We start from the raw sequence: 27,560 nt of genomic DNA, 5'->3' as shown, positions 1-27,560 counted from the left end.
GCCTCACTGATATATGCCAGATTTTTATGATCAGTTATAATCAGAACGGGAACTTTAGCACCCTCTACCAAGTGTCTCCACTCTTTAAGAGCCAGGATTATTGTGAATAATTCCCTGTTCCCTATGTCATAATTGACCTCAGCTGGGAATAGTTTTTTTGGAATAGAAGCCACAAGGATGGAGTGGAGTGGAGTGTCGTGGGACTCACGTTGAGAGAGGACAGCTCCAACCCCTGTCTCCCTAGCATCAACCTCCAAAACAAAAGGCTTGGAAGGGTCAGGATGTACAAGCACTGGGGCAGTAGAAAAGAGAGATTTAAGTTTTTCAAAGGCCGACAAAGCTGCAGAGGGCCAGACATGGGTTTCAGTCTCTTTTCGTGTGAGACTGGTAATGGGAGATATGACTGAGGAGAATCCCTTTATAAATCTGCGGTAATAGTTGGCAAAGCCTATGAATCTTTGGATTGCATTGAGGCCTTTAGGTCTGGGCCATTGTAAGACCGCCTCTAGTTTCTTGGGATCCATTTCAAAACCCTTGGCTGAGATAACATAACCCAAAACTGTACCGCTGTCTGATGAAATAAACATTTTTCCAGTTTACAATATAAACCATTACGTAATAGTGTTGTTAGTACCTGTGATACTTCAATGTAGTGGGTAGAAATGTCTGAGGAATAAATGAGGATATCGCCTAGATAAACTAGAACACAAGAATTAATGAAATCCCTTATGACATCGTTAATCAGGTCTTGGAAAACCGCTGGAGCATTACATAATCCAAAAGGCATTACGAGATACTCGTAATGTCCACTCCATGTGTGGAATGCGGTTTTCCATTCATGATTCTCTTTTATTCTGACAAGATTATATGCGCTCCTGAGGTCTAATTACGTACATACCTTAGCCCCCTTAAGTCTATCAAAGATGATAAGGGGGATAGGATAGACGTTCCTTATAGTGATCTTGTTAAGACCTCTATAATCGATACAAGGGTGTAAGTCTCCCTCTTTCTTATACACAAAAAAGAAGCCTGCACCTGCAGGAGAGGAAGACCTACGTATGAAACCTTTGTCAAGGTCATCCTGAATATATTCTTCTATGATCTCATTCTCATGGGGGGATAGAGGATATACCCTTCCTTTGGGCTCATAGTGCCTGGAAGAAGATCAATGACGCAATCATAAGGCCGGTGTGGAGGTAGTGTTTTGGTAGTGGTAGTGTTTTGGTATTGGCTTTGTTAAATGCTTCCTTAAAATGAAGGCATTGCGGAGGGATCACTGTGGACAGTGGTGCCACAGTGGGTACATTAATCTGACTTACAGGTTTAACAGGAAGGAGACATTGTTCTTTACAAGTAGTACCCCAAGTAGTACCCCATGAAGTAATCTCACCCTTATCCCAATCTAAGACCGGATTGTGTCTCACTAACCAAGGAAACCCAAGAACAGGACATGAAGGTCTTAAAATAACCTGTAGAGCTAGTTTTTCCCTATGTAGCACTCCAACGGACAGGGATAACGGAAGGGTCTCATGGGTTATAAGGGGTGTTAGAAGGGGTCTACCATTTATGGCCTCAACAGCCAAAGGTGTAGGTCTCTCCCTCAGGTGAATAAGAAGGTCTTCAACAAATTTCTTCTCTATAAAACTCTCAGCGACTCCAGAATCGATAAGAGCTTTACATGGTATATCCTGAGCACCCCAAGATAAAACAATAGGTAGGAGAAATCAGCTGTGAGGCAAGATAGAGGACAATCTCATAACACCTAAGACCGGTCCTCTAACGGTGCTTAGGTGCTGGAGTTTTCCGAACGTATTGGGCAATTAAGGCGCAGATGCCCCTTTTTTCCACAATACATACTGTTTCTCGGCTTCGGACAGCTTCATCACTCCCAGTTGCATAGATTCAGGCTCGTTACTAACTGTAGGTGTAGGTGGAAGCATACGGGGGAACAGGGGTACGGATAGTGCGTGTCCTGGTTTTGGCTCTTTCCCTAAGGCGATTAGCTATATCCATCATATAAACAATATAGTCCTCCAGCAAGTTTGGAAGATGATTAGCAGCTGTCTCATCTAATAGAGCCTCAGATAGACCTTCAGAGAAGGCAGTTACCAACCCACTATTTGTCCACTCTACCTCCGCAGCTAGCCTGCGTAATTCTATGGCATAGTCCGCAACGGATCTACTGCCCTGCTTTATCCGCATTATTAAGGCTGCCTTTTTTACTTTACCAAGGGGTTCAAATGATCTCTTAAATTCAGTTATACATTCCATGTAGTTGTAAGCTATAGATTTCCCACTCTCCCATAGGGGATTGCCCCAGGCTAGAGCTTTACCGGATAGCTGATTCATCAAGTATCCGAATTTGGCTCTGTCAGATGGGAAAGAACCAGGAGATGTCTCAAAGTAGTATTCTCTCTGATTAATGAAACCCCTACACTCCTGGAAGTCACCACTGAATCTAGGTGGAGGGGCTCTCTGACCACTGGTAGCTGCCACAGCAGCATGCTGTGCAGCCTGAACAGAGGGTGACTCTGATTGGAGGTGTGCAGTGCAAGTTAATAAAGTCTGGAAGGCCTATGCAAACTGATCCATACGATGATCATGTTCCACTAGTTTAGACTTGTAGGATGACACCTGTCTACTTCAGTCTGCAGGGTCAGCTAGGACCTGACCCCGTAAATGTTTTGAAAGTAAATCAAGTATGAATAGAATGTTAAAACACATGAAAGGGGGGGGGGGCGTGGCCTGACGGGTATGGAGTAGGACACTACAGCACCGATACACACGCACAAATTAACCCAGGATGGAAAAAACTAAAAGGCAACACACCCTGGGCCCCTCAGAATCGGGCTCGCCGGGTCGCACCGCGGGACCCATGGACGGGTACTTCGGCACGCCGCAAGACACGCGGGTGGCCCAGGCCGCGGCCAAAATGGCACCGGCATCCCCAGACGCGAGCAGCAACGACAGCCTAACACAGGGCCCAGGCAGAGGAGAATCACTTACCCAAATAGCAGCAGACTTGGCCACAATCTCTGCTAACATGTTATCCCGCGCGGATAAAACGGAACTGCTGGCTGAAATAAGGACCGCAATCAGAGAGGAAGTTCTGGAGGTGCGGAGGGACCTAAGGGCCCTGGAACGCAGAGTGGAGGATCTGGAGGCTTACAGGGCCCAAAACTTACAGCACCGCCAAGCCGCAGATACCGCCACTACCAGACAAGGCAATGTCTTACTAGAGCTCAGGAGGCATCTGGAGGACCTGGACAACCGCGGACGGAGGAATAACATCCGCATACGGGGCCTCCCTGAGTCCGCTGGGGAGGCACTACCAGAGTTCTTGCCGGGCCTGTTCACCCACATCCCAGGGGACAGAGCGCCGGCAGACTTCGGAATAGAATGTGCACACAGAGCCCTGCGCCCCGCGACCGCGGAGGGACCGCCAAGGGATATAATTTGCTGCCTGCTCTCCTACTCGTTAAAAGATGAAATCATGAGGGAAGCAAGAAGTCAGCAGAACCTCACTTACATGGATGCCCAGATTTCCCTGTACCAGGATCTCTCCGTGCTCACTCTGGAAGCGAGAAGGGCGCTACGCCCGCTAACCACCCTGCTCAGAGAACGACGGATACAATACAAGTGGGGATTCCCCTTTAGCTTGCAGGCTAAGGTGGGCAACACATGGCACATCATACGCTGGCCAGTGGATGTCCCACGCTTTCTGCGAGCCGCAGGCCTCCCAGCAGTGGCGGTCTCAAATTGGGTCCTGGAGAGGCAGCCACTGCGACCAAATGCACCAAGCGAGAGGCCAGGTACGGCCCGGACAGCCACGAGGAATAACATGCTCCAGAAGGCAGGGCCTTACCCCTGAGTGATCCCACCGACGGCTGAACACCTCCACTTTGCTCCCACAGATCAACCCAAAAACTACTGCACAACGAGATGGACAGTCCAAGCCACGACACCCCAGATGCTCCCCCGAGAGACGACCTCCCTAGGCGGCGAGCACCCCACACCTTCGGTAGAGCCAACACATCGCTGGGTATGTACTTGAACCCTTGTCCCGGGCCCGTAGCACTTAGAACCATGCCAAAGTTGCCTGAGACTGAGTTACTGGGACGCCACACCAGTGGGGTGGGGGGATTTGAATGGGGCGGGAGATGCCCGGGAAAGCTAAAGGAGGGATATACCCCGTGTCTTGACAGACTCAGGCTTATTACCCTCGACACCCTTTTGGGTGGTTGGGGTACTGGGGGGCTGCCAGGGACTGGATTGTAACGTACACACCCAAGGGGACACATGGACCGGACCTCTCCCAGTCCCGGAGTGGTTAGCAAGCTCACTGGCAATATAGGCCAACACATCGCCCGGTGGAGTTTAGTAATGCGGATTGGTCTGTAATGTTTATAATGTTAACGATGTTTACAAGTTTCTCACTACACATGCATACACATGAGGGAGGGAAACTCATCAACGTACTCTGGACCGGAGTGGATCGGCCGGAGAGGGGGCCCGAGGTGGGACCAGGTCCTTGAAGGAGCCACGGGGCCAGACATCCAACCAGACTCACACTAAAAAGACCCCGGAGACCCATGGGCCCACGAAGGCAAATCGACAGACACGGGGAGGCATTCTCATAAAACATCCCCACACCGATGGGAACATTTCTGATAGACAGGACTAGTGGGCTGGGTGCCGTGCGAGTAGAGCGATACATACGACCGTTCTCTCCAAACCGGACGACCCACATACCCCAAGTGACGGACTCACACTGTACAAATACTCGGAGGCTACTCCGGTGACACAGCCGGAGGGGACTTGACACCGGTGGGCGACTGACTCCGAAACGAGTCATAGTTACCTTCTTATCAGACTGACACTCCTACCCCCGACACCGACCTGACCACACCCCTCTCACCCCCCAACCTCTAACCTTGTGATTCATTGTCATACCCACTCCCCACTCCAAGTGCAGACAGAGATGGGCTCCAAATACGAGCCGGCGCCGCTTACCCTGTGGTCTAACAACGTAAGAGGCTTCAACGTCCCCGAGAAGCAATCCCAAATACTCCGTACCCTATGGGCGGAGCGCGTCTCGGTGGCATTCTTGCAGGAAACGCATCTTAAAGGTGCAGAGGCCCCCACCTTGAAAAACGGGAGATACCCCACAGGGTATTACTCAAACCACAAAGATGAAAAAAAAGCCGGAGTGGCTATCCTTTTCTCACATAATGTCCCGTTCATATGCGCAGAGCAACGGACAGACCCAGGGGGTAGATACTTATTTATCAAAGGGACCATTGCACAACACACTTACACATTTGCCTGCCTGTATTCGCCAAACCGAAACTAACATGTCTTCCTGAACAAAACACTCACGCTGCTTAACTGTGATGTAGATTATTTTAAAAATAAACAAATATGTTCAAATGTCTATCTGTTCCTGTCCAAATCTGAGATGATTAAATTGCGTATACGCAGAAGTAAATTCACACTGACACACGGAGTTCAGGTTAAAAGCACTTCGAGAAAATTTAATGGCATCTGGTTAAAAGCGGGCTTGCAGACCCTTATAAGAGCAAAATTACATCATCATTGAATATCAAGATAACAACAAATAAACATCATTAATTGGATTAGGTGTTAAGTGGCTATGTCAATGTCCACCCATCAATATTATCAATTGGCTCAAGTACTAAGTGGCTAACTAGGTGTCCTCCCACCGGGAGGTGGCGTCATTTTGGACACGGGTGTGGACAGATGGCTCAAGCGCCATCTTACCCAGCACGAGGCTTACTCGGTGGGAAGGGGGGCTTGGGCGTCATTTTGGGTAGTTAGTGATGTCAGACTCGGGGTCAGGTTCAGGGTCTTTTTTATGAAAGAACATTTCATTAGAGCGCTTTCTCATGGCCTAGCTATAGTATACTTTGTTTCATATTACAGGAACTTGATAATTCCGGTGTTAGTCATGTCCTTCTAGAAAATACATTCTCTATTCAATATTCTAAATGCTGTTAGGAAAATCTGTCATGTAATGTAGTTAAAATGGAGTTAGTACAAAAATTCAATACAGGATCAATAAAGGTTTTTAATAATTCTACATCAGTTAGCGATGGCCATCATGTCTGGATGTGTGGTTTTAATGGATTTGGGACCATGTGGGTGGCCCCTTGCCACTCTGGAGAGTGGCACATATCTTTTAGGTAGAAGTGCCCCAATTTGTTATAGGAACCTTTCTTCCAATGCATTCCCATTACATACTGATCTGCATCCGTTGGGCTGGGATGCTCTATGTTTAGAATTAATTTCATGGGTGTACCTCCTCCAGGCTTCCTTAGGGTCATTCTTTGGAGGAGGGATCTACCATGGTCATCTACCTTAGATAAGGCACTTTTGGTTTTGTAACCCCAGGCAGGCCCAGCATTCCACCCTGCAGCCCCCCAATGGTTACAGTTATGCCCCCATTGCTTGTCAACTACACAAACATAGGGGTCCTTTACATGTGGGATATCTCTATAGATAGTTTGAATTTGTGACGTAGGAAATGGGCAGTCTACAATGTCACAATAATCAAAAGTGTATGTAGCCACACGGGTACATGAAGAATTGTACCAGAAGGTATACCCACTGGCATCTTTAGTAATGGCTACTTGTTGGGCCTTAATTAGGCTAATTAAGGAGAGGGTGTACCAGAGGTACATGGTTGTGCGGTATCTGCTTCCTCCGGGGCAGGAGTCTTCTTGCAATGGGAAGCGTGGATCCAATGTGGCCTGCCGGCCAACTTGACGGAGGTTGAAGTGATCAGGAGAACTTGGAATGGTCCGTCAAATCTTGGTTCCAGGGTATGTTTCCGCACAAATTTCTTGACCAGAACCCAATCTCCGGGAAGCAGGTTGTGGGTACCCGTATCAAATTCGGAATCTGGAATTGAAGAGAAAACTTGGGCATGTATTTTGTTCAAGGCACTTGCAAGTTCAGTTACATAATCTACTAAAACATCAGTTTGAAGCTGTAACTGTTGCGGGTAATAACAACCTAGTCTGGGTGCAGTCCCAAATAGAATCTCATATGGGGATAGTGAGTGCTTCCCTCTAGGTGTGTGCCTAACGCTGAATAAAGCTATTGACAAGCTTTCTGGCCAGGGCATCTTTGTTTCTTGTGACATTTTTAACATTCTGGCTTTTAGGGTGCCATTCATGCGTTCCACTTTGCCACTACTTTGTGGGTGGTAAGGGGTGTGAAAAGCTAGGGTCACTCCCAGAGCAGTCCAAATTTCTTTAGTCACTGTTGCTGTAAAGGCTGGGCCCTGGTCACTTTCAATGACTTCTGGAAGTCCAAATCTACATACAATATCTGCAAGTAGACGTTTTGCTGTTGTCTTGGCAGTGATATTGGCCACTGGATAGGCTTCTGGCCAGCCTGAAAACATGTCCACTATTACTAGCGCATATTCATGAGGCCCACTCTTGGGCATTTGTATGTGGTCAATCTGAATTCTCTGGAATGGGTAGATAGGCTTAGCCAGGTGTTTCAAGGGCACTTTGATTGGTTTTCCTGGGTTGCATTTTGCGCAAATGACACAGGCCCTACAGAAGCTGTTGATCAATGTTGTGATTCCAGGTGCTTCATAATACTTCTGTATGAGGGCAGCCATTAAGTCTTTTGACAGATGTGCAGGTCCATGTGCCCATTGGACAACTGCTGGATAAAGATTTTTAGGAAGGCAGAATCTAAAGTTGTTGTAATATACTCCATCCTTTAGGACTGCTCCTTTCTTCTTCCATTTCTGTATTTCTTCAGGGGCAGTTGTAGCTTGCTGTTCCCGTAGAATTCTTAGGTCAGTAGGAAGAGTCTGCAAGGTAAAAATAGGAGTTTCTTCGTGTCCGGACACTTCTTCATCCACTTCCTGCAATTTTCTTGCTGCTTGCTTAGCAGCCTGATCAGCTAAGTGGTTGCCCTTTGCTTCATCTGTATCCAATTTCCCATGTGCCTTTACTTTCAAAATGGCCACTTCTTCCGGGAGTAGGAGGGCATCCATTAGTTCCTTGATTGCAGAACTGTGTTTGACTGGCGTACCGGCAGTGGTAAGAAATCCTCTTGTTTTCCAAATTAGTCCGAAGTCATGTGCCACACCCAGAGCGTATCTTGAATCTGTGTAGATGTTGGCACGTTTTCCTTCGGAGATCTTGCATGCTGAAGTCAGGGCTTGCAATTCAGCTTCTTGTGCAGACATTGTTGGCGGTAAAGATGATGACTTGATAACTTCATCTGTTGTGGTTACGGCATATCCTGTGTGGTATTTTCCTTCTTCATCAGCATACCTTGAACCGTCCACAAACAGAGTGAGATCAGGATCTGCTAATGGATCCTCATGTACAGTTGGTAGGTGTATTGTCTCCATTTTCATCTGTTCAAAACAGTCATGAGGTGTCTCTGGGTCATAGTCATTCACTATGACCAGATCTTGAAATTCATTTTCCAGGAAGTGGCGTGGCCATGCTTCAAGATGGTCAATTGTTGGGTACCTGACAATGCCATTTTCCTGTAGCTGTGATTCATTCATGGTGGCCCATAATTTTGCCATGGGTCCAAGATCATTCCATGATCTTGTTTTTAGCTTGGTGACAGGGACATGTGGGACGGCAATGTCCCAATGATGATACAAGTATTTGAGTTCTGAAGGTAGAAGAATCAGGACCATGCTGTTGCCTTCAGAGTCACAGTAGAAGTCTTGTGCAGTGAGTTTCACCTCCACCAGATGATAGAGCTCATCTTCGTAGCAAGGTTCAGGAGTGATGTTTGGCTTGTACCACATGGTACAGAAGGCATATCCTGCTCCCTCGCAGAGAGGTGTTTGTCCGTCGTGAAAGGATAAATCAGGATGCATTCTCTTGATGGTACCAGTAAGAAGGTAGATGTAGGTTTCATCCATGATAAACCCATAGTGGATACCTCCCTCAGGTAGTGGGAGAAGAGTGGACGGATTGAGAACTTGACATCTTTGTATGGTAATGTTGTCAGGTAACAGGAGATGACATTGAAGACGTAGGTGTCTTGCAGGAGACACATGCTTGAGTTGTACTTGGTTGATGATGGCAGAGATGTCATGAGGGGCCAAGACAACTATAGGGTGGCCAAGGACCATGTCTGCAGTTCTTTCAATGAGTTCTCTTGCTGCAAAAACGGCCCGAAGGCAAGAAGGGGTCCCTCTGGCCACAATATCCAGCTGGCAGGAGAAAAATCCAATAGGCCTTTGACGGCCTCTTAATTCATTTGTTTGAGTAAGGACTCCTGTAGCGTGGCCTTGTCTTTCTGAGACAAATAACTTGAAAGGTTTGGTATAGTCTGGTAGGCCTAGAGCAGGAGCAGATGCAATGGCACGTTTTAGTGTACAGAAGTTGTCTTGTGTTTCATTGGTCAGGCAGAATGGGTCTGACTTAAGTGCATCATAGAGTGGTTGCATGAGCAGAGAGGCTTCTGGGATCCATGCTCGTCAGTAGGAAATGAGGCCTAAGAAGGCATGTAGAGATTTTGAAGTCTTTGGGGGTGGAATATCCAGTACCGCTCTAACTCGGTCACGAGTGAGATGTCTAGTACCCTGGGATAGACAATGGCCAAGGAAGATGACAGTAGGTTGACAGAATTGAAGCTTGAGAAGTGAAGCTTTGCATCCTTGGTCTGCTAAATAGCAAAGGAGACTAATTGAACATTCTTCTGTTGTGGGTATGTCATCTCCACAGAGCAGCAAATCATCCACATACTGGAGTAGGACAACTTTTGGATGGTCTGATTGCCATGGATCAAGGATAGAGCACATGGCCTTTGCAAATTGACTTGGAGAGTTTTGTGCCCCTTGGGGCATGACAGTCCATGTATACGGTTGCTTTTCATGTGTGAAGGCAAACAGGTATTGGCAAATTGGATCCAGGGGCTACACTGAAGAAGGCATTGGCCAGATCAATGACTGTGAAGTATTTTGCAGAAGGTGGGACCCCAGAGAGCAGAGTGTGTGGGTTTGGTACAATAGGGGTGTCCAGGACTGTTGCTTCATTCACTGCACGGAGATCCTGGACCATTCTATACTTCTCTGGTTCACCTTTTGGAGTCTTTTTCTTCACAGGAAACAATGGGGTGTTGCATTTTGATTCACACTTGACAAGAGCACCCTTCTCCAAGAGTGCTTTGATTTGAATTGAGATAGCTGCAGCTTGAGCTGGTTTTAAAGGGTATTGTGGTTTCCTTGGTAGCTTTGCTCCTGGAATGAGTTTTACCACCACAGGTGGAACTTTTAGGTGCCCTATGTCCTCTGGGCCTGAGGACCACAGTTTTGCAGGTACTTGTGTCTTTAGTGAATCCGGGAAATTGGACCTCAGTTCCTTTGAATCCTCATGGGGATTTTCTAAATGGAGCATCAGAGGCAGGGAGCACAAGGCTGAGGTGTCTGACACAGATAGAGGGGTAGATAGCTCTACTTGTCCATCTGGAGTGAAGATGATAGATGCCTGCAGGCGTGAGAGGACATCAGCGCCTAACAGGTTAATGGGGCATGTGGAGGATACCACAAAACGAGCAAGCAAGCTAGGGTAGTTGCCAACTCGTAATGGAGTTGTTAAAGGACTGTGTCTTGGTAGGCCATCCACTCCTACACAAGAGACATCAATATTTGACAGAAATGATGGGTCTGGCAGATCTTGTTCTCGTAGAACACTTCGGGCTGCACCTGTGTCAACAAGAAATGTAGTAGGTTGTCCTTCAATGGGTAGAGTCACAGTGGCAAGTGGCCCCCCCTTATCCCCTGCAGACACTGCCATGACAGGGGTTAATGACACAGGCTTGCCAATTTCCTAATCTTCTGGTTCCTCTTCAATTGGAACTGTCTTTGAGGCCTTGGGGACATGTGCAGCCTTTGTCACTTTCTTGGGTTCTGGACATTCACCCCTGAAGTGACCTTTAGCTCCACAATTAAAGCAATGTCCATCCTCGGGTTTTGTACCTTTTGGAACAGGTCCGGGGCGGGACACCATGAGAGGAGCTGAATTGGGCCTTCTAGGAGTCTGGGCAGATTCCAGACCCCTAGCAACTAGGAGTAAGGTATCCAGAGGGACTACTTTATATTCAGGGCGTGCAGCAATGATTCCCTTGCGTATGGAGTCTTTGACACCTTGGACAAATGAACCAGACAGCATTTGAGAATGGATCTTGTCTGTGAGATCAAATCCCAAATCTGTAAACATTTGAAACAGTCTTGCATGAAACTTTTCCACTGATTCTCCTTTTTCCTGTACAATATCAGTAAGGCCAGCAGCCTGATCTGCAAGTTTGTCCTTAGCCCATTCCTTTAGCTGGTTGCAGAATGCTACTCCGGAGGGGTAATCAATGTCACTTATAAGCAAATCTGTGCTGAGGTGGCGGGCAATGCTGGGCCAGTATGCATCTCCGGCTTTGATAGCACAAATGCTCAGTAAATCACGCCATGCGGCGGAATAAGTCTTTTGAATTTGAACTACCCCTCGGTAAAAAGGCATAAGTTGCTTTTCTGGGTCAGGGAGTGATTTCATCAGAGCACTAGCCTGAGTAGGATTAAAAGAAACATATTTAGGAGGGGCCTGATCCCCCCCCGGCCCGTATGTCCGAAAGGATCATCGAGGGAACAGCGAGGCGGAGGCCCCGTAGCATCCGGTGAGCCCCGGTATCCATGAGAGTCGGCCTCCTCATACTCATCTTCGTCTGTGACCTGGACTCCTCTGGGCATTGGGGCCGCTTGAGGTGTCAGAACTGGGGGGAATGCGGGAATCCCGGATGCCGGGGTGGCCAGTGGATTATGAGCTTGGGATAAGTAGTCACCGGGAAGTACCGGCATTAGGGGAGCTGGATAACTGGGGGCCGCCATATTGGAGGCGTGAAAGGAAGCTGCGTTAGGGTTAAGGGAGGTAGTGGCGGCCATGTTGGATGTGGGCACATCCGGGGTAGACTGTACCGGATTGGGCGTGAACGGGGTCTGGGGAGTGGCTTGGAAAAGGAAGTAGGCTTGGTTTGGATAGGGCAGGGCCAAGTGGTAAGGGAAGGGGTATGGCCAGGTCATCTGGGCAGGGGCCGAGGTGGAACCTGGGGAGGGCGGGTTAGTTGGGCAGGGATTAGGAAAGGAAGAAGAATATCCGGGGTATGGAAATGAAGCTGAAGGGGTGGGAACTTGGGCTGTGGGAGGAATAGGCAGGAGAGAGGACGGAGAGAGATTAGCAGAGGCGGGTGTAGTAGGAGGAGCCGGAGTGGGTGTAGTGGGATTGACAGTAGCGGGTGAGGAGGGGTTAGGGAACTGGGTGGTTGCAAGTGGGAGGGTAGGGTTATTGACGGAGAGAGAGCGTAGAGAAGGAATGGCGGATGAAATGTTTGGTTTAGACAGAGAAGGTAGTGTAGGGATGGATGAGGATGATGGGAGTGTTAGGGATGATGGGGGGGAGAATAAAGATCCATCAGAATTCAGGACCAGACAAACAGGGGCAATGACGGGATGGGTTATGGGAGGATTGGGAGTGGGGAACATGGTCAGCTGGCTGTCACTCATTGCTGACTGAACCTTGGGGATAAACATCCCCTGGGCGCCATTTTGGGGCGCTGGCTGAGGGAATGCCCCAGCAACATAATTATTATGATATACATACAATTTTACACCTTTGTGATCTATTTCTTCCTCAACCCAACCTTCCTGTTGAATAGCTCTTGCTACTTTGTACCAGGCTTCTGCAGTACGTAGTAAATCATTATCTGCAAGCTTGCCTTTCTTCTCTGTCAGTAATCTACGCCAGCTTTCTGGCTGTAATCTACCACATGAAGGCACAGCAATTTTACACACTTTAGCAATCTTTTCAATTCCCTTAACCATCTCTTCTCCCTCTCTGTCTTCAACTAGATCACACGCTAACCAGCCCTTACTGGGCTTTCCTAATTCCTGTCCCATTCCCCCTATAAAAGGCGTCCCAGATATAGAGGAAGGAAAAATGAAACAGTGTCTACAATGCTCGACTGCCACTTGAGAGGGTGGGTCCCCCCAAGTGCGTCTTCCCAAAACGTAGACTAGTCACTAATTCCGCCTACCTGAGGTAGCCACGGATTGGAGCGAGGTGAGAAGTGTGTGACCAATCACTTCTCTCACAAGAGAAATAGGAGTGGAAAGTGTAAATAACACAGGAAGTAGAGTAAAAAGTAAAAGTAAAGTGAAAGTAGAGACAGACACAGGAGTTTGAATGACTCCCAATTAAAACAACAATTCAATTGAAATACAGTGCATGCATCACAGTTCAAATAAATTCAACAGTAATCCCTTTCCTTTACTCATGTGACCAAAGCCACCTCCCTCAACCTCGTAGTGTCCCCGCTCGGAGAACGACTTTCGTAAGTCTCACTACCAGCGGCCACAGGAAACAGCAACCATCTCCGACCCGAATCCTTGTTACAGCGGTCCACTAAGTGTGGCCACCACTATCCCTCACTCCGGTAGCGCCCCTACGGACCCACCCGTAAGTCTCACTACCACGTGGTGCTGGAGACAGCAATGCCTGCTTGAATCCACCCGCCACAAATAAAATTGGAATGCCACCAGCCTCAGCGCTCGAAGCTGGAGGGTACCACCTCTCTGCAAGCAGAGCTATGTGCACAATGAGGCTAGCTAGGCTATCAAAGTGACACCGTGGGGAATCCCCAGGAAGCAATGAGTCTACACCCCTCCACAGATTCCCCCCTCCTCTTTTTCCTAACTGCTGCAGCTACCCAGCACCTAAAAGAGGTAAACAGGCAAAGAAGACCCCCCAGGAAAACTTCCACAGGTCCACCCCCCTTTTTCCCCACAGCCACAGCCACGTGGCTCCTAAAAGGGGTAAACAGGCAACAGAGGACCCCCAGGCAAACACCACAGGTCCACCCCCCCCTTTATCCCAAAGGGGCATACAGACAAACACTCCACCCGGGCACTTAAGCTAGAGACAGACCAATGCAAACACACCCAGGCAACAGATAGACTAAATGCAGGTAAACAGGTGGGTAACAATAAGGCACCGGGCAAGATATTACCTGTCTTTGATGTCCTCCCGGCAGCAGTCACAGACACTGGGACGGGTCAATCAAAGGGGCTGGAACATACCGGCTAGGCTCTGCAGTAGTCTCTACCGTGTACTGGGAGGTGATCAGTCTCCTTTCCTTCCCCCAGGATTCCTCCGTCCAGCAGCGTCTTCCTTAGGACGGCTTACCGGCCAGAGGCCATAGCCCGATGCCCCACGTTGGGCGCCAAATTGATGTAGATTATTTTAAAAATAAACAAATATGTTCAAATGTCTATCTGTTCCTGTCCAAATCTGAGATGATTAAATTGCGTATACGCAGAAGTAAATTCACACTGACACACGGAGTTCAGGTTAAAAGCACTTCGAGAAAATTTAATGGCATCTGGTTAAAAGCGGGCTCGCAGACCCTTATAAGAGCAAAATTACATCATCATTGAATATCAAGATAACAACAAATAAACATCATTAATTGGATTAGGTGTTAAGTGGCTATGTCAATGTCCACCCATCAATATTATCAATTGGCTCAAGTACTAAGTGGCTAACTAGGTGTCCTCCCACCGGGAGGTGGCGTCATTTTGGACACGGGTATGGACAGATGGCTCAAGCGCCATCTTACCCAGCACGAGGCTTACTCGGTGGGAAGGGGGGCTTGGGCGTCATTTTGGGTAGTTAGTGATGTCAGACTCGGGGTCAGGTTCAGGGTCTTTTTTATGAAAGAACATTTCATTAGAGCGGTTTCTCATGGCCTAGCTATAGTATACTTTGTTTCATATTACAGGAACTTGATAATTCCGGTGTTAGTCATGTCCTTCTAGAAAATACATTCTCTATTCAATATTCTAAATGCTGTTAGGAAAATCTGTCATGTAATGTAGTTAAAATGGAGTTAGTACAAAAATTCAATACAGGATCAATAAAGGTTTTTAATAATTCTACATCAACTGTGGCAGGAGACATTAGTACACCACTAGACACTAGGCTAGATACATCTAGAGGGGAATGTTCTATACCAGGTCATTGCATACGCTCTGCGGTGAGAGCACTGACAAGGAGTGGACTAGTGGATTGCTGGAGGGCGGCGAACCTGGACGGCAGGGACTATTCCTACTATTCGGCTGTGCATCAGTGATACAGTCGGATTGACTACATCTTCTTAGCACAGGAAGCCCTACCCCTACTCCGCCGGGCAAACATAGGTCTGATAGCAGAGTCAGACCACGCACCGATCTCAGTCCAGATCCAATCTCCACTACACAAACCGGTGGAAAGACACTGGAAGCTAAACGAGAACTTGCTGCTCAAACTACAAGACACAGAACCAGTAAGACAAGCATTGACACAATACTTCGATACCAACAACACCCCGGACACACCGCCCCTGACTGTCTGGGAAGCCCATAAATGCGTCGTGAGAGGACACTATATTAAGGTCTGTACACAACGGAAAAAAGAACACACGACAACTAGCCACATTAAACACACAAATTGACAAACTGGAACAAGGCCATAAGCAAAGCCAGGACGAGGACACGTTCCTCCGACTGACGGCGCTCCGAAGACAGAGACGAGACATACTAGCTCAGGGACTCCTACGCACCCTTAGAAAATCTGCTTGGTTCTTTTTTGAGCACTCGGACAAAAGCGTCAGGCTGCTAGCCCGCCAGCTCCGTGACCGACGGATAGCGAGCCACATACATAAAATAAAACCCCGGGACAACGCTGAAACACGTCTGCCGGACGGAATTAAGCGAGCGTTCGAAGAATACTACACGGACCTATACAACATCCCCAGCCCACTACGGACGCTGCCCGAATACGGCGTCTTAACCAAATCTCTGAATTCTTAGAACGAAATGTAGACAAGAAGTTAACCGCCGAAATGCGGGAAGACCTGGAACAACCCCTCTCAATAGAGGAACTAGCAGCGGCCCTAAAACTCTCCAAAACCCACAAAGCCCCAGGACCTTTTGATATATTTGCACACGTTCCGAGACATTTTGTTACCGAACCTCTTGCGAGGTCTCAACTCCATACTGGAGGAGGGCCGTTTCCCCACAGACACATTGGCAGCCATAGTCACGGTGATACCTAAGGAGGGCAAGGACCCGACGAACTGTGCGAGTTACCGCCCCATATCATTACTAAACGCGGACCTGAAGCTATTTGCAAAAACCATTGCCCTGAGAGTCGCGAAACACCTCCCCCACCTGGTACACTCAGACCAGGTTGGGTTTATCCTAGGTAGGGAAGGGAAGGATAACACGATCAAAGCACTGAACATCCTACACATAGCGCGGACGCGTCGTAAGGAACTTGTGCTATTGTCAAATGATGCCGAAAAGGCTTTCGACAGGGTGGACTGGTCGTATCTGGAGAGCACACTCGCACACATGGGATTCGGCCCACACATGCTGTCATGGGTGCTCTCCCTGTACACGAGCAAGGATCCGCATTAATGGGGCACTGTCTGCCCCTTTCCCGATCCAGAATGGCACCCGCCAGGGATGCCCACTATCCCCCCTCCTGTTTGCCCTCTCACTGGAACCATTCCTGGGGGCGGTCAGACGGAATGGGGGAATCACTGGATTTCGCACTGGTCGTCATGAATACAGAGTAGCTGCATATGCGGACGACATGCTGTTCTTTCTTACTCAGCCGCTGCTCTCGTTGCCTAACCTCCTCGTGTCTTTTCGAGAGTTTGGAGCGATTTCTAACCTTAAGCTCAACACTGATAAGTCTGAGGCCCTCCATCTCCCGTCCCATAAAGATCCCCCAACACCAAACTGAAATACTGGGTATATGGTTGCCCAAGGACCCGTCTCAAATATACTACCATAACTATCACCCGCTACTACAGTCGCTGCAGGCAGACCTTAAGAAATGGTCCCCATACTACGTCTCCTGGTTTGGGCGTATCAATGCGGTTAAAATGAACGTGCTGCCCAGGATACTTTATCTATTCCAGACAGTGCCGATCACTGTGCGCAGAGCCTTCTTCGGCTCCATAACGACCGCCCTACCCGCACAAAAAAATCCACCCTAGAACTGCCGAAACAGATGGGAGGCACGGGATTGCCCTCCATAGAGACTTACTACCGTGCCACACACCTGCATAGACTAACAGGCTGGCACGTTCAACACCCTTCAAAACAATGGGTGACTTTGGAACTAGAACAGACAGATAGAAAAATACCCTTCAGACTGTGGTTTCACACCGCCACGTACGCAGACCTACACACCAAATATCCCCTGATCGATGCCACGAGTGTGGATTGCTGCACGTTACTGACTGCAGCTTACCACCTCTCCTAGCCCCCTAACACCCATCACGCACAACCCGGACCTTGCCGATGCCCTATCCCAAAACGACCTAACCGGCCTCCAACAGGCAGATTGGATGTACCTACACCAATGGTATGGCACACAAGGACTTAAACCACTCAGAGACCTCTGCGCCGATAGAACGCCAACGCTACTCGAACAGTTCCGATACCACCAAATAAAAACATACTTCCAATCCCTACCGGGACGTGGGCACCTTCTCAGACCCCTCACCAGCTTTGAACTCCTGTGCGTAGCATCGGGGGCGGAAACTTGTCCTGACCCGACACAAACACACAGCCTCCCACTCCAGCAACCCAACTGACTGTGGCACAGGCAGAAACCCGGACACACACCCTACGACCGACTAGTCCTGCACAAAGACCGACTGCCGGCAACAAGTGCCCAAAGAGCGTAACCGCAACAGCCCGTAGGCTCCACAACGATGAAATAACCGAGGGGTAGCTATACAACCACGGAACGTGGAATAAAGACCTTGGTGAAGGTCCCCAGTATTATAGATTACATACCGTAAACACAACAGTAAAATAACCAACGCAATAGGGGAACCGGCGTACTAACGCCTAACACAGAGGGCTTAGAGGCAGAGGGGAACATATGGAGGGGAGGCAACCACAAACAACAAAACAGCAGTGGTCAATTAACGGATAGCCTAACAACCTGACAAGGCCACAGGCGCAGGCCTGAACCCAGGCTGGTACACTGGGTAAAACCGACTGTTAGAAGTGCACAGTTTAGCGGCACAGTTTTCCTATATTACAGATGCTGTTGTTGAAAAAGACACAATGTATGGCTTCTCATTGTTACTTGTATTACACTTGAAAAAAAAAGATACTAAATAAAGATTGTCAAAAAAAACAAAACACATGAAAATGAAAAAAAACTATTGCTTAAAATTATTTATGCAAAACAAATATACCTCGAAATGGACTTAAGGCTGGGGTAGTGTCTGATGGCATGTTGTAGGGAATTCCATAGGAATAGGACAGCCCATGACAAATCTTGCAGGTGTGAGTTAGCAGTGCGGGCACGAGCAGGTTTCAGGAAAAGGCCAATGGCAGAGCAAAGAGAACAAGTGGTGTATTTGTTGAGTAAAGAGGTAATGTGGTAAGGAGTGGAGCTAGTGAGGGCTTTGTAGGTTTGTGTTAGTGAATGGTACAGGTGTTGTGAATGGTACATGAAGCCAGTGTAATGATTGGCAAAGGGCTGAGGTGTGGGAGTAGTGGTCAATCAGGATAAGCCTGACATCACCGTTGATTACAGCTGAAACAGGGTGAGTGCAGGTATTTGGCAGACCAATGAGTAGTGAGTTGCAGTAGTCAAGTTGAAAAACAATGAGGGCATGTACAAGTGTCTTAGTTGCATCTTGAGTTAGAAAAGGGCGGGGGCGGAGCCTGGCCGTCGACCTAAGCAGACGCAGGGGACTCGAGCTCCTGCTTCCCGGGCAGGAAAACCGGCATAATCGAGGGCTGAATAGCCCAAGGACCCACCAGGGTGCGACTACCAAGTCGGGGGTGCACCTCTGGGCACACCGATACCCTTTCTGGGCTCGTAGGAGCCGGAAAACCGGAACGGCAAACGCGGCCTACAGGGACCGGAGCTGGGGAGAGGAGGCCGCTCTCTCCGACACCGGATCCCTTCAACGACGAAGCAGGGTTCCAGCCCCCCCCCCCCCCTGGACCGGTGGGGGATATCCCGGTCCTACTAGCTGGACGGACCAGACAGGCTGCCCAGACTCGAGCACACACTACCGGGAGAAGCAAGCAGGAGTCAGGCGGAGCGTGTCCAAGATGGCCGCCCGCCATGATTCACAGAGGGGAGCCACGAGCAAAGGTGTGCAGCCCTCCTCCCTAGAGGCCCTCGACAGGCTCTACTCGGCCTTCTACAAGCTACAATGTAGCAGGGGCATGCCCGGTCTTCCAGCAGCGCGGGCAGTGGCCATGTGGATTCGACCGCTGACCCGCCGACGTTATTATAGTGCCCCACTACAAGCACTCCAAGCGGGCGTTCGCCCACACAAGCACAGACAAGCGACTAAAACAGAGACAGTTCACACCAACTTGGGCACCCCAACCTACTTACACGTAAGCGGTAAGGTGCGAGCCGTATCACCCAAAAGCCCAGAGCGCACCTCCGACCGGCTGACCACCATGCGGCTACCTGACATAGGAGTGGCACAACAAGCATCGCCGGCATCACCCGCCCGCCGCACGACCATCACCGCTGAAACAGACCCGCAGGGAAGAGGCGCTCAGTCACCAACCATGCACCTAGCCAGCAACCACCTCTTACCACTGCAAGGGACGAAGATGCCACAACGGACCAGCACCTCCCCAGCACCCCGCTTCAGATCCGCATCCACGACCTCCAAAGCAGCGAGAGCGGTTGGAAGACGGAAGGGACAGACGGCAGGGAGACACGGAACTCACGGCGACCCGGACTCTCCTTCCTACCTCATGAGGGGCAGGCCAGTGCAAGCAGATGCAAGGAGTCAGAGGGACAAGCCGAGAGACTCAAGCTCCCCCACGGGTGGATTTGGACTGACAGCCGCGGGCATAGGTTGAGTCGGCTATGTGTGAAGGGACGCTAGTTATATAAATGCCAGAATCCGCAGCTTCTTCTCCCCCATAATATTGCTCTTAAGGTGCCTTGTATACTTCCCACATACTATGCATAGCCTTGCTTTATTTAGCACGCACACAACCCTTCAATAGTTATTGCCACCGCGACTCTTATTTACATATTTATCTGTATTACCTCCCAGCGTAATGCAGATAACCCACTAGCTTATACTATAACACACAATCGATTTACTAACCCTGTTCCATGCGCACACATAAGCCTTAGGCTGCCCTACAGAATTGTGATGCATTATAAAAAGGTGCAATACACCTATAATCATATGCACAACTAGTAGTGGTGGGTGCACACTTAGCCTAGCACGATTTACTGTAATAATTATATATTGTGTAAACTCCAAAGAAGCTAAGAGTTATTATGTCCGACGCATGTATATTTTGTATGTTTAGTATAATTATTTTATGTTTGACTAGCTTATGACATAGCGTAGAAACCATTATTCAGAAAGTTACAAGCGATAGTATTCACTGTGACTGAACTATTCAGCAAGCAACTATAAAACTAGTAACTTAACTGTAAGATGCGACATACCAAACGGGCAGTAGCGCAGTAATTACACAAGCAAACGCAATCGTGCCTTATTTAGGATGGTACCTTATTTAGAATGTATCCTTCTTTAGCAGGTAATCAAGCAATTGAGCAATGCCCAAGCAGTTCACTCATATTTACTCCACGACAGTCTTACCCATGTTATATCTCAAGCATGATACATGCCTTAACACTGTTTTAACATGTCACTCAGAACACTGACAATTATTGTTGGGGCACAGTGAGCAATGGCACCATATTACCTGAGCTCCGACTCCTAGTTACCTCTTAAACTTGTTGTGTTATATCCTTCCTGTTTCAACGCACTAGGCGCTAACATGAGTAGACCGGGCACGTAGCCGTTCATCCCCGACTTAAGCCTATAAAACGATGTTTTTAGCATGACCCTCACCTTTATTTTGTCCTAAACCACACTATCAAGCGGTAGACAAAGCGACTGTTCATTCTAGGTGGTTAGGAAGTATATGATGCTAACCTGATTGTTTTTTTTTCACTTTACAAAAAAAAAAAGTGCAATGTCTCTAATGCCAAATAACATATGTGAATGCCAATAGATCTGCACCAGCTGTTGTGGCAGTGCAACTTGCATGTTTTTCTCTCTGCACGAACAAAATAAAGAATTTAAAAAAAAAAAGAAAAAAAAAAGAAAAGGGCAAATGTGGATAATATTTTTAAAGCGGAAGTTACAGGATTTGGAGACAGACTGTGTCAGGTTGTTGTATGAAACCCAAAATGCAGTACTTGTAGAGGAGAAATAAATAATAAAATCCAAGGCAAACAAATCCAGATAGGTTTTTACCCAGTTGTCTTTGCGCCTGCACATGTTCAGGCGGCTTCAACTCAGAGGTGCCATTGTAGAAGCGGAGACCCAAGGTAAGTTTTGACAGACTGGATATGATGAGAAAAGTTAAGAGCTGAGTCATAATTAATTCCAAAGGGGTTGGGGGTAATAGGTATCCCGTTTGGCGTGCAGGGAGATAGATGGAGGTGCACTATTTGAGGGAGGAAAGATTTGGAAAACTAGGAAAGTACAGTTTTAGAACGATTATATTTTAGAAAAAGGGAAAACCTCCTGTCAGGGATGGTAGAGAGGCAGTTTGTGACACGTTCCAGGAGGGCAGGAGAGAGGTCATGGGAAAAGAGGTAAATATAAGTATAATCTGCAAATTAAATTGAGTTTCAAAAGAAGTAATAAGGTTACTGAGAGAGGCAGTGTAAATGGAGAATAAAAGAGGACCAAGAATAGCGCCTTAAAGAGAACACCAACTGAGACTGGCAGTACGGAAGTGGTGACACCAGAGAAGGAGACGCTAAATAAGTGTTTAGAAAGATAAGGAAAACCAGGAAAGTACAGTGTCAGAGTCATGAAGGGTACAAAGCAGAAGAGAGTGGTCAACGAGAATTAAGAGAGATAAATGGTCTTTAAATTTAGCAGTGATTAAGTTGGCAGTCACTTTGATGAGGGCAGTTTCAGTAGAATGTAGGGAGCGGAAGCCAGATTAAAAAGGGTCAGGGAGGGAGTAAGTATTGAGAAATTGAGTTAGATGTGTAAACATAACCATTTAAGAAGCTTAGAAGTGAATAGGAGTAACGATAAAGGATGGTAGTTAGAAGTAATGTCAAAAGATGGGTTTTAAGGATGGGATTGATGATTGCATATTTGAGTAGACAGAGAAAGGTTGAAAATATGTGTTAGGGATGGGACCAGACTAGGATAAAGTGAATGGATAAGGTTAGAGAGGAGGGGAATAAGATAATAGGTAGTGGGACAAGTGGATAGGAGATACTTCTTGTTCAGATACATGGGGAATGGAGTTAAGAGTGGAATAGGGAACAGAAGCTCGGAAGGGTCGAGGAAAGAGAGGAGATCTAATTCTTAATTTGGTCAATAAAGTGACATGCAGAGTATAGTAAATACATATAGTATAGTAAATGACTGGCAGTGTTAACACTATAATGTTAAATATAAATATAGCATTAGGGACATTAGGGACATAGGGTGCATTGTACCAGTCTGATACTGCTCATAATGAATCAGTGAATTCAATGTTTCTCTACGCAAAGCAGTGGGTGCGTTTAGCGTTGTCTTGCTGTGCGTGATGACATTGAATGTGAAGACCTTTGAAAATCTTGGGTTAGAAGTACCTCTAGTGGCTGTCAGTCTGAACTAAAACCACTACATTAAGAGATATTTTAATATATGACATTTAGGTTACATTTCTCTTTGTATAAACTCTAACATGTGTGTGTATTGTATTCTAGGAAGAAAACATGGAAGAAACACCCAGAGGTAATAATTATCCAACTACTATTAAAGACAAAGCATCAGGGGCAAATACTTCAGAAACGCCTGTGTCACATTCTGTAGAACCGCTTGAGAGTTCTGCTATTAAACCAGACATGGCAGGATTAAAGCCTTCAGGATCTCATGATGTTCAGATGTCTTCAAACACGCAGTCCATAAGGTTTTCTAATTTAAATGTGACACCTAGAGTCACAAGCACTCCTAAAGCAAAACAGACATTCTTGACTCATTCTCTAAAGGAAACACAGCAGAAAGGCTATCCTAGTGCAAGAGGCAATTTAATGCACAGGTTCAATGAAGGTTCAAACACAGAAGGCACATTGGTGGAACAGTCGCCGAGCACTTCTTTCGTAGGAAACATGCTAATAGCACATCCTCATGATTCTGAAGAGAAGGAGACTTCTGTTGCACAGAATGCAAACTCTAAGACTAAAAGAGACAAACTGAAACTTAAACCAGTGATTCCCGTTAGAAAAGACTCGTCAGTGACAGCAGCTGAGGTCCTCAGAAGTGCGCAACAAGTGATAAATAATAGCAATGTATTTTCACCAGGTACGTTATCTGTCTGTGGCAGCCAGTGTGTTTGATGATTTAATACTAATATAGACAGCTTTAAATCATGTCCCGCATTAATTTACCTTTTGAGGAAATAATCTGCCACCTTTCCCCTTAAGAAGAGCTATAATTACAGGAAAATTATTTTGGTTCCTCTCAATCTTGTCTGAGCAGGAGGCATGTCCTGTAATTAAAGAGATCTTTATGTGGTGTAACTATCCACTATAATTTCTGTAGACTACAGAATACATACAATACAGAACAGCTAGATGCAATCCTGATGATCTAAGCGATTGTGTACCTAAGCTACGTCACCCAGAAGGCAAATGAATGGTAATGTTCCCCTCAAGTAGGCACATAGATAATGTGCACATGTGTTAATACATTAAGGCACTTTTCTGAATGTTACATCTGCTTCCTTCAAGATGTGCAGTACCTATACTGATTATCAAGATTTCAATTCTGAATATTTACTTCTGTTTCAGAAATTCAACGCAAGTTCAGCAACATGGCATCAAAAGTATGTAGTTTACTTCACATACTTGTATGGGCATCTTAATTGTTGGTGATGGCTGACCATAGGGAAATGTGATACAATATTTGAAGTTAAAAGGGTTTAGGGCAGGGGAATGATTCCTACCCTACTATGTTTTGTTTTTGTTTTAAATCTTCTATTTGTCTAAGTGTCAGTGTCATATATTACCAGAATGAGAGAATAAATAGTTGTGGCGCACTCAGACTACAAAGAGAACAAAGAAGGCTACTAAAATGCCTAGCTAAGTATAAATATGGGGATTTGGTTCCACCATATGGCCATATGTTGTTAAGCCCACCACTACCGTATATACTCGAGTATAAGCCGACCCGAATATAAGCCGAGGCCCCTAATTTTTCCCTAAAAAACTGGGAAAACTTATTGACTCGAGTATAAGACTAGGGTGGGAAATGCAGCAGCTACTGGTAAATTTCTAAATAAAATTAGATCCTAAAAAAAATATATTAATTGAATATTTATTTACAGTGTGTGTATAATGAATGCAGTGTGTGCGTATGAGTGCAGCGTGTGTGCGTATGAGTGAAGCGTGTGTGCGTATGAGTGAAGCGTGTGTGTGTATGAGTGCAGTGTCTGTATGAGTGCAGCGTGTGTGTGTATGAGTGCAGCGTGTGTATGAGTGCAGCGTGTGTGTGTATGAATGCAGTGTGTGTGTATGAATGCAGTGTGTGTGAGTGCAGTGTGTGTGTATGAGTGCAGTGTGTGTATGAATGCAGTGTGTGCAGGGCCGGTGCAAGGATATTTGCCCCCCCATATGTCCCCTCCTCCTCCCTCAGTGGTCCTTACCTCCCCACCCCCGTGTTCCTTCACCCCCCTCCCCCAGTGGTCCTGACTCACCCCTCCCCTAGTGGTCCTTACTTCCCCCTCCCCTCCCCTAGTGGTCCTTACTTCCCCCTCCCCTCCCCTAGTGGTCCTTATCCCCCCCTCCCTCCCCTAGTGGTCCTTATCCCCCCCTCCCTCCCATAGTGGTCCTTATCCCCCCCCTCCCTTCCTCCCATAGTGGTCCTTATCCCCCCCTCCCTCCCATAGTGTTCCTTTTCTCCCCCCCCTCCCTCCCATAGTGGTCCTTATCCCACCCCCCTGCCTCCGATAGTGGTCCTTATCCCCCCCTCCCTTCCATAGTGGTATAGTGGTCCTTATCCCCCCCCTCCCTCCCATAGTGGTCCTTATCCCCCCCCTCCCTCCCATAGTGGTCCTTATCCCCCCCCTCCCTCCCATAGTGGTCCTTATCCCCCCCTCCCTCCCATAGTGGTCCTTACCCCCCCTCCCTCCCATAGTGGTCCTTATCCCCCCCTCCCTCCCATAGTGGTCCTTATCCCCCCCTCCCTCCCATAGTGGTCCTTATCCCCCCCCCTCCCTCCCATAGTGGTCCTTATCCCCCCCCTCCCTCCCATAGTGGTCCTTATCCCCCCCCTCCCTCCCATAGTGGTCCTTATCCCCCCCCTCCCTCCCATAGCGGTCCTTATACCCCCCTCCCTCCCATAGTGGTCCTTATCCCACCCCCTCCCTCCAATAGTGGTCCTTATACCCCCCCTCCCTCCCATAGCGGTCCTTATACCCCCCCTCCCTCCCATAGTGGTCCTTATCCCACCCCCTCCCTCCCATAGTGGTCCTTATACCCCCCCCCCACAGTGGTCCTTATACCCCCCCCCCCCCCCACAGTGGTCCTTATACCCCCTTTTTTTTATTTATTTTTTATTATTATTATTTATTTATTTTTTATTATTATTTCTTATTTTATTTTTTTTTCGTCCCCCCTCCCTGCTTGATACATGGCAGGGAGGGGGGCTCTCCTTCCCTGGTGGTCCAGTGGCAGTTCAGTGGGGGGGAGAGGGGGACTGGCAGAGCTGTACTTACCTGTCCTGCAGCTCCTGTCAGCTCTCTCCTCCTCCGCGCCGTCCGTGCAGCTCCCTCTGTCAGCTCACAGTGTAAGTCTCGCGAGAGCCGCAGCTCTCGCGAGACTTACACTGGGAGCTGACCGAGGTGCTGAACGGACGGCGCGGAGGAGGAGAGAGCTGACAGGAGCTGCAGAACAGGTAAGTACAGCTCTGCCAGCCCCCCTCTCCCCCGGTCTGTATTATGGCAATGCAAATTGCCATAATACAGACTATGACTCGAGTATAAGCCGAGTTGGGGTTTTTCAGCCCAAAAAATGGGCTGAAAAACTCGGCTTATACTCGAGTATATACGGTACTTTCAAAGTACCCCATCATTGGTGGGTCCTACACTAAAATGTGGGGGGGCAAATAAATAGTAATAGTGTTAAAAATAAAAGTGTTAAATGAAATACTGGTAAGAGCATAGTGAGTATACAAACATAAGTGATGAAAGCAATTAAAAACAGTGTTAAAACTAAATAGTTAATGTGTTTGTGCTAAAATGGGTATACTCACTATTGCAAATGTCTGTGCTAGCTGGAAAAATAATAAAAGTGAACTGACTATTGATAAACTCCTCCTATACATACACACCTGTGGCCACCTTTAAAGGAGACTTTGAAGCTGGGGGGGGGGGGGGGGGGGCCTGGGCGGGGTGCTTAACCCCTAAGGAATCTGGTCTGGATTCCAAATATAATATGAACAGAGAGAGGATAGGGGGCACTCCCGAGACCTACTAGGTTAAGCACCCCGCCCAGGCCCCCCCAGCTTAAGAGTCTCCTTTAGAGGTGGCCACAGGTGTGTATATATAGGAGGAGTTTATCAATAGTCAGTTCACTTTTATTATTTTTCCAGCTAGCACAGACATTTGCAATAGTGAGTATACCCATTTTAGCACAAACACATTAACTATTTAGTTTTAACACTGTTTTTAATTGCTTTCATCACTTTTGTTTGTATACTCACTATGCTCTTACCAGTATTTCATTTAACACTTTTATTTTTAACACTATTACTATTTATTTGCCCCCCCACATTTTAGTGTAGGACCCACCAATGATGGGGTACTTTGAAAGTAGTGGTGGGCTTAACAACATATGGCCATATGGTGGAACCAAATCCCCATATTTATACTTAGATAGGCATTTTAGTAGCCTTCTTTGTTCTATTTGTAGTCTGAGTGCGCCGTAACTATTTATTCTCTCATTCATGAAGTTTTGGTCACAGCGGCAGCACCTCTCATACAAAAGTAGGTCTCGGGAGTGCCCCCTATCCTCTCTCTGTCATATATTACCAGTCTAAATGATCAAACGCTTTTTCAGCGTCAAGGGCAACCAGAGTGGTTTATATTTTGTGCCCATTCAATAAGGTTTTTAAAATGTCTTGTATTGTCCCCTATCTGTCTATCCGGTACAAAACCTGCCTTTTCTGGCGAAATTAAACTTTTAAGCATTGGCTTTATACTAAGCGCCAATAATTTAGCATACAATTTTAAATCTGCATTTAACAAGGAAAGTGGCCTTAAATTGGCACACTCAGTTGGGGATTTTCCCAATTTTGGTATTGTCACTAGATGTGCCTCCAGCACTTCAGGCAGAATTTTACCTGATTCCTTTATTTCATTAAAAAGAACAGTTAAGTAAGGTGTTAATAAGGATTCTAATTTAATAAAATGGCTATTT

At 47.3% G+C, this 27,560-nt stretch overlaps 1 protein-coding gene across 1 annotated transcript in view; it reads left to right on the top strand.

Annotated features, from left to right (window-relative positions):
• Window positions 1–27,560, top strand: part of PHF11 (PHD finger protein 11) — a 166,916-nt gene that overhangs the window by 109,956 nt on the left and 29,400 nt on the right. Inside the window, exons 19-20 of the mRNA XM_063428648.1 lie at window positions 22,851–23,445; window positions 23,934–23,968. Of these exons, the coding sequence (XP_063284718.1) occupies window positions 22,851–23,445; window positions 23,934–23,968 (630 nt within the window). The remainder of the gene's footprint in view (window positions 1–22,850; window positions 23,446–23,933; window positions 23,969–27,560) is intronic.

Source organism: Pelobates fuscus, chromosome 1 (assembly GCF_036172605.1).
Source record: "Pelobates fuscus isolate aPelFus1 chromosome 1, aPelFus1.pri, whole genome shotgun sequence".
In the NCBI taxonomy this organism is placed as follows: Eukaryota; Metazoa; Chordata; class Amphibia; order Anura; family Pelobatidae; genus Pelobates; species Pelobates fuscus.
Note: the sequence above shows the minus strand (reverse complement) of the source record. Positions and strands in the feature narration are given on the sequence as shown.